Raw genomic sequence first — 6252 nt, 5'->3', positions numbered from 1 at the left:
TCTATCTTTTCACCATTTATAAAAATATCTGCATTGGAAGAACACACATTCATTTTAGAAAAAAACATCCCTTTTGTTTTACCAGTGTTCAAGGTAAGACACGATTGCTCTAACCACTGTGTAATCCTTTCCATAGCAACATTTAGTTTTCACATGTTCTCGCATGTGTAAAAATAACAGTATCGTCAGCATACATTTGCGCTTGTATCCCTTCGCACTGCTGTGGGAGATCATCAATGTACAAACTAAATAATAAAGGGCCTAATATTGATCCTTGGGGTACGCCAATTGTACAGTTTAAGTTATTGGAGTGAGCCCCTTTAATTTTTACACATTGCTGTCTATTTGATAAATATGATGAGATCCATGCTAAAGCCCCAGATGAAAATTGGAACTTAGATCATTTAGAGAGAAGAACGTTGTGATTAACCATGTCGAAGGCTACTCTCAGCTCTCGAATAACTTTATTCCGCAGTCCTTTATAACAAAGCTTTAATGCTGAGTCCCTGTTCTTCATCAGCTTCCATAAGTTGTCATTGAATCAAGGTAGATTATTTTTATGCCTGATTTTTTTAATAAACTTTTGTAGTGAATTTGTCCCTTACAGAGTTAGTCCTATTGATGAGTGTGTTACAGCCATACTCTACATCCTGAGAAGATAATATATCATCCCACTTTAAACTAGCTGTTCCTCCTTGAACTCTACTAGCTTTCCTTTAGGTATACAACAGAAAACATTATTAGAATTTGTCGCATTGTTTTTAAACCTGTTTTTGGTCACTTTCCGAGCAACCAAGGTTAAATTGTGATCAGATAACCCAGTGATCAAATTATAACTCTTGATGATCCTTTCAGGTTTGTTTGTGAATATTCGGTCTAACCGTGTCTTAGAGGATTTAGCAATTCTTGTGGGTCCTTTAATTAGCTGACTTAAAAGATATTTATCAGCAATAGTTTTGAGTTTTTTCCTCTTTACTTTGTCCTCCCAGTTCAAGTTAAAATCACCCATAAGAATTATTTCTTTGTTATGATTACATTCCTTTAAAATTTCTGTAAGTTATTACAGAACTATGTGCTTTTTGATCATAGCAGTCAGTTAAGTTTTACTATATATTAACACAGAAAACAGCTATTTTAAAATATAATATTTCACAATATAAATTCATTTTTTTGTAATTTGTGATCAAATAAAAAACTTTCCAAAACATTGAAATAAATTCTGACCAGTAGTGTATATTGTGCAGTATGTAGCAATCTAGTATTTCATTGTGAAAACACAGCAGCCTGTGTCTGTCTGATCTGCTGCTGTCTGTCTGTAGGTGTGGCGCTTGGATCTCCGTGGAAGACGAATCATTTGCCCTGACTGTAAGTAGAAACATCTATAATCATTAGAGCACACTTGCCGACAGATGGACGTAAATGGTCGTACTCATCCTGAACCTTCACAGTCACACACAGGCGATGGGGTCTCATCACTGGCACTGCATTGGCTCTTCTGGCTGCGGTGACCGTACTGGTCTGCATCACATGCTACCTGGTCAAAAGAAGCACATCAGGTCAGTCCATAGACATTTCTTTATGATTTTTGACCAGAAACAAGTACTAAAGAAGTCTATACGAGCACTCGTATACAAAAGCTTAGTAAACGCTTTGAAAAGCACACTGTTGTATGTAGTTGTGCTGCATACATACACTATTGCATTGTGGTAACACACCTCAGATTAGTGAGTTACATTTTAATATCTGTGCTGTTAAACCAGATGTGTTATTCAAGTAGTTGGCTATGAACCTATCGACAGTTCAAGTAACTGTTAAAGAGATTTTCTTCAAATTGTTGCTCCACCATGCCCATAGTAGACCTGAAAGAGGAAAAGCAGCCTATAGAAGAATGTATTTCAATGTACTGAAAGTGTGGGGCGGCAAGGGAGGCAGAAAAAATAATTCCTTGAAAAATTGGACAATGATAATGCAAATAATAACTTTTAAAATGTGTTTAAATAACTTGTTTTTCTAAAGTGACACTGTGCAACAGCAACACCAGCAGTTAAAATCACGTGCCTCCCCTGAGCCCACTGAGTTTTAACAGAGCCTCTAAAGTGCGCAGTGGGTTTGATGGAGGGTAAATGAGAATTAATGGGTGAAAAGGTCACATGGGAGGAGGTAGTGCCTCTATTGCACTATGATTGGCCTATTATGCTGTTCTCGCAATAAATCCCACTTCTCTCTCTCTTTTTTTTTTTTGTCTGTTCCACTCTCTTGTAAACTCAAGTTAGATGACAGCTTTGTCACTGCAAAATCAAACCAGAAAAACATGATATGTAATGTTTTATAAGTGAGCATTCAGTTGGTGAAAGTAATGTTAGTGTAAGTAATGTTTATTTAACTTGGAAAATGTGTCAACATTAAGTGTAACTGAAGCATGTTACATAAAAAAACAGAGGACTTTGAAATGAACTTGCATCAAAGGCCAATATGTTCAAAATGTTTATATGACCTTGGTTAATTTGGACCAACCCTGGACCACAAAATCAGTCATAAGGGTCAATTTTGTATGCATCATCTGAAAGCTGAATAATTAAGCTTTCCATCTGAGGGTGCAAAAAAAAAATCTAAATGTTGAGAAAATCGCCTTTAAAGTTGTCCAAATTAAGTCCTTAGCAATGCATATTATATTACTAATCAAAAATTAAGTTAAGGGTCATTTTTTTTTTTATTGAGATTTATACATCATCTAAAAGCTGAATAAATGGGCCGGTGTCCTGCAGAGTTTAGCTCCAACCCTAATCAAACACACCTGAACCAGCTAATCAAGCTCTTACTAGGCATGCTAGAAACTTCCAGTCAGGTGTGTTGAGGCAAGTTGGAGCGAAACTCTGCAGGACACCGGGCCTCCAGGACCGAGTTTGGGCACCCCTGGTCTAATTTGTCTAAAATTAATCAAGTTATATTTTATAGTCCTCACCAATTTCTTTACATGTTTTTTAAAACTAAGATTTGGATCCAGCGTTAAACGAAGATAATTAAACTCAGTAACAATTTCTATCTTTTCACCATTTATAAAAATATCTGCATTGGAAGAACACACATTCATTTTAGAAAAAAACATCCCTTTTGTTTTACCAGTGTTCAAGGTAAGACACGATTGCTCTAATCTAAATGCACTTTCCATTGATGTATGGTTTGTTAGGATAGGACAATATGTGGCTGAGATACAACTATTTGAAAATCTGGAATCTGAGGGTGCAAAAAAATCTAAATATTGAGAAAATCATCTTTAAAGTTGTCCAAATGAAGTTCTTAGCAATGCATATTACTAATCAAAAATTTAGTTTTTATATATTTACGGTAGGGAATTTACCAAATATATTGATGGAACATGATCTTTACTTAATATCCTAATGATTTTTGGCATAAAAAAAAAATCGATAATTTGGACCGATCGTATATTTACTACAAATATACCTGTGCTGCTTATGCCTGGTTTTGTGCTCCAGGGTCACAAATGTCTCTGTTTCTGCAGTGTGGCGGAGCACTGAAAGACGTCCCGTGCTGCTGGTGTGCTCGTCTGATCATGCCGCGCACATCGCTGCCGTCTGCAGTCTAGCCTCCGGCCTGCAGGGGGAGCTCTTCGTGGACGTGAGGCTGGCGCAGTGGGCGTCCTCACTGGCTCAGCTGGGACCCGTGCCCTGGCTGTACGGACAGTGTCAGGCGGTGCAGAAGGCGGGCGGTCTCGTCCTGATCGCCTGGAGCCCTGACGCCCATCAGGCTTTTCTGAGACGGACGAAGAGCGATAGGGTCGTTGGATCGGAGTTCTCTGAGACTGGTCTTTATAGTGCTGTTGAAGAGGAAGAGCAGAAGAGCTGTGATGGAGAATTGTTGGAGAAGCCAGTGGAGTCGTCTTCTATCACTGCTCCTGTGTTCAACGCCGCCCTCTCCTGTCTGTGGACGGGATTACACAGCGATGACCACGCCAGGGGGTTTGGACTGGTGTGCTTCCAGGGCCTTAACAACAACAACAGCAGCAGCACTTACATCCCAAAACAGCTCCGCTGTGTCCCAAAGTACTGTCTCCCGAAGGACCTGTCCTCTTTAATACATGACCTGGGAGAGCCCACAAGAGCCCACGGGAGTGGCCGATGTTGGCCACGTCTTCTGTCCAAAACGCTTTCGCTCTTCATGTGGCATCAGCTCGCGCCAAGACTAAAGGCGGGACTTACTGTGCCGAGCGTCCCCAAGTCCTCACGGAAATCAGTGGGCGGTACAAAGCGAAAGACACGGAGGCAAAAAAAGCGGCGAGGTAAAGTGGTATCAGCGTGTTTGTCCAGAAAAGAGTGTTCAAAGAAACATTCTGCACCAGAGCTACTAGGAGCCTGCTGATCGGATGAAGCCGTTTCGCTCTGACTGAACTCATGCTGTCCTCCGTGAGAAGGCAGAGGTGATTCACAGACAGACAGTGCTGGCTCTCTCCAGGCTGGGGCAGATCTGTCCAACAGGGGGCAGAAACATCAAACTCCGACTCACGCTGTCAAGTTCCTGGTAAACCGCTGGCGCTGTACGTGACAAATGAACTCTGTGCTGTATGTCCCTGGTGTTCAGCTTCATTTGGCCGCTGCTGTTATCTCGAGCAGCCTGCAGCTTTGAAAGCCCCACCGTTTCTGTTCAAGTGATTTCAAACAGATTAAATCCGTCCTTGTTCTAGCTTGTACTATTCTAGACGATGCTTGAAACTTCATATTGTTAGCACTGTTTGTGTTATTGCCTGCTTAATGTGAATCACTTGCTGTATTAATTTACTGACACCTTTAGCCAAAGTAACTTACAAATGAGGTAAAACATGTACAGCGACACCTGAAAACTCGTCTTGTTTTGTCACCATTTGACTTCCATCTTAAATAAAAAAAAACATTGCTTTCTCTTTCTTTATTCCTCCCCGTTTAGCTTGTACTAATCTGAACAATGCCTGAAACTTTGTATTATAAGCACTTCCTGTGTCCTCTTAATGATGAATTGCTTGTTGTTTTCCTCAATTGTAAGTCGCTTTGGATAAAAGTGTCTGCTAAATGAATAAATGTACAGAATGAAATGAACTCCCAACAAAGACCTGGAAAGTCTGGACTCAAATAACACCTACTGGTAACTGTGACATTTATGGTGCTGTTCATACAGTATGTGCTTACTTTGTAAATATGATCATTCTGGCAGCTGAAGGCGGCAATAAATATACAGTAAGCACTCCCTCAAGCGATGTACATTGCTGACTGAAGATAAGAAATTCTCCAGCACATAACATCTGAAGAAGGAGAAAATATGTAAACGTTATATTTTTGTATAAAGACCTGCTTCAGTAGACTTGTATTTGTATTGTACCGCTGAACTTGGAACAGTTATAAACCAGAATCAGCAATTCTGTGCTTTAAATAAATGTATAATCAAACATTAAAACTCCAGTTTAGCTGATTATTACAGCCCAGTTTAATAAACTCAGACAAATGATGTTTTCTTTCGGTCTTTGTACAACAAATGGATCAACCTGACATGAAAATGTTTTCGTGTGGTCACAATGATCTTATCTTCCTTGTTTGGACCGAATCAGGAACCATCTTGGAGCGATTTGACCAACCGTAAAATGCATGCAAATTCGTCTGTGCAGCAGCAAGAGCATGTTTACGTGTTTCATTAAATGCGTCAGAAATTTAATAGAAAGTAACAGGGAAACATCTACATATTCTCGTGGTTGTCTGAAATCTATTTCCCCCCTGGAGCTATGCTGCAATCAAAACTGTTTTGGTGCACGACTGTTTTGTTGGCGACATGCTGCCGAACAAGTTTTCTCAACGGCCTGACAAGTTTGCAGATGCATCACGTGTCAGCAGAGCGTTATGGCTCCCGTCTGTCGCAATAACTGAAAGCTGGAGGTTATGCAAAATATACCAAAATATACGTGTTAGGTTTCAGTAGGATTCATGGCTTCTAGAAGAACTGCTGAAGCCAACATTACAAAACAAACAAATGACAGAATAAGTAGTCGACTCATTTGGGCTTTTCAATGATCCATTTGCTCTCCACAATTATTTGGTGACTTCCTTTCCTCAGACTGCAACCAAAATCCCTTTTTATATACATTACAATGTTCCTTATTTTTTTGAGTGTGCAAAAGTGCCAACGTGCCTATGCACATCTGTCACAGAATTCACTATACTCGTGTTTCTCTAAAAGCACATGCAATAACATTAAATATTTGCAATCCATTGT

General features: G+C 39.8%; 1 protein-coding gene across 1 annotated transcript in view; it reads left to right on the top strand.

The window, feature by feature from the left end:
• The window catches only part of LOC107548750 (interleukin-17 receptor C-like), a 23159-nt gene extending 18348 nt beyond the window's left edge, over positions 1-4811 (top strand). The window contains exons 15-17 of the mRNA XM_016229558.1: positions 1320-1365; positions 1449-1556; positions 3521-4811. Of these exons, the coding sequence (XP_016085044.1) occupies positions 1320-1365; positions 1449-1556; positions 3521-4377 (1011 nt within the window). The 3' untranslated portion in view covers positions 4378-4811. The remainder of the gene's footprint in view (positions 1-1319; positions 1366-1448; positions 1557-3520) is intronic.
• Positions 4812-6252: the final 1441 nt, after the last annotated feature.

The sequence above is a fragment of the Sinocyclocheilus grahami genome, unplaced genomic scaffold (genome assembly GCF_001515645.1).
Source record: "Sinocyclocheilus grahami isolate Dianchi unplaced genomic scaffold, SAMN03320097.WGS_v1.1 scaffold354.1, whole genome shotgun sequence".
In the NCBI taxonomy this organism is placed as follows: Eukaryota; Metazoa; Chordata; class Actinopteri; order Cypriniformes; family Cyprinidae; genus Sinocyclocheilus; species Sinocyclocheilus grahami.
Note: the sequence above shows the minus strand (reverse complement) of the source record. Positions and strands in the feature narration are given on the sequence as shown.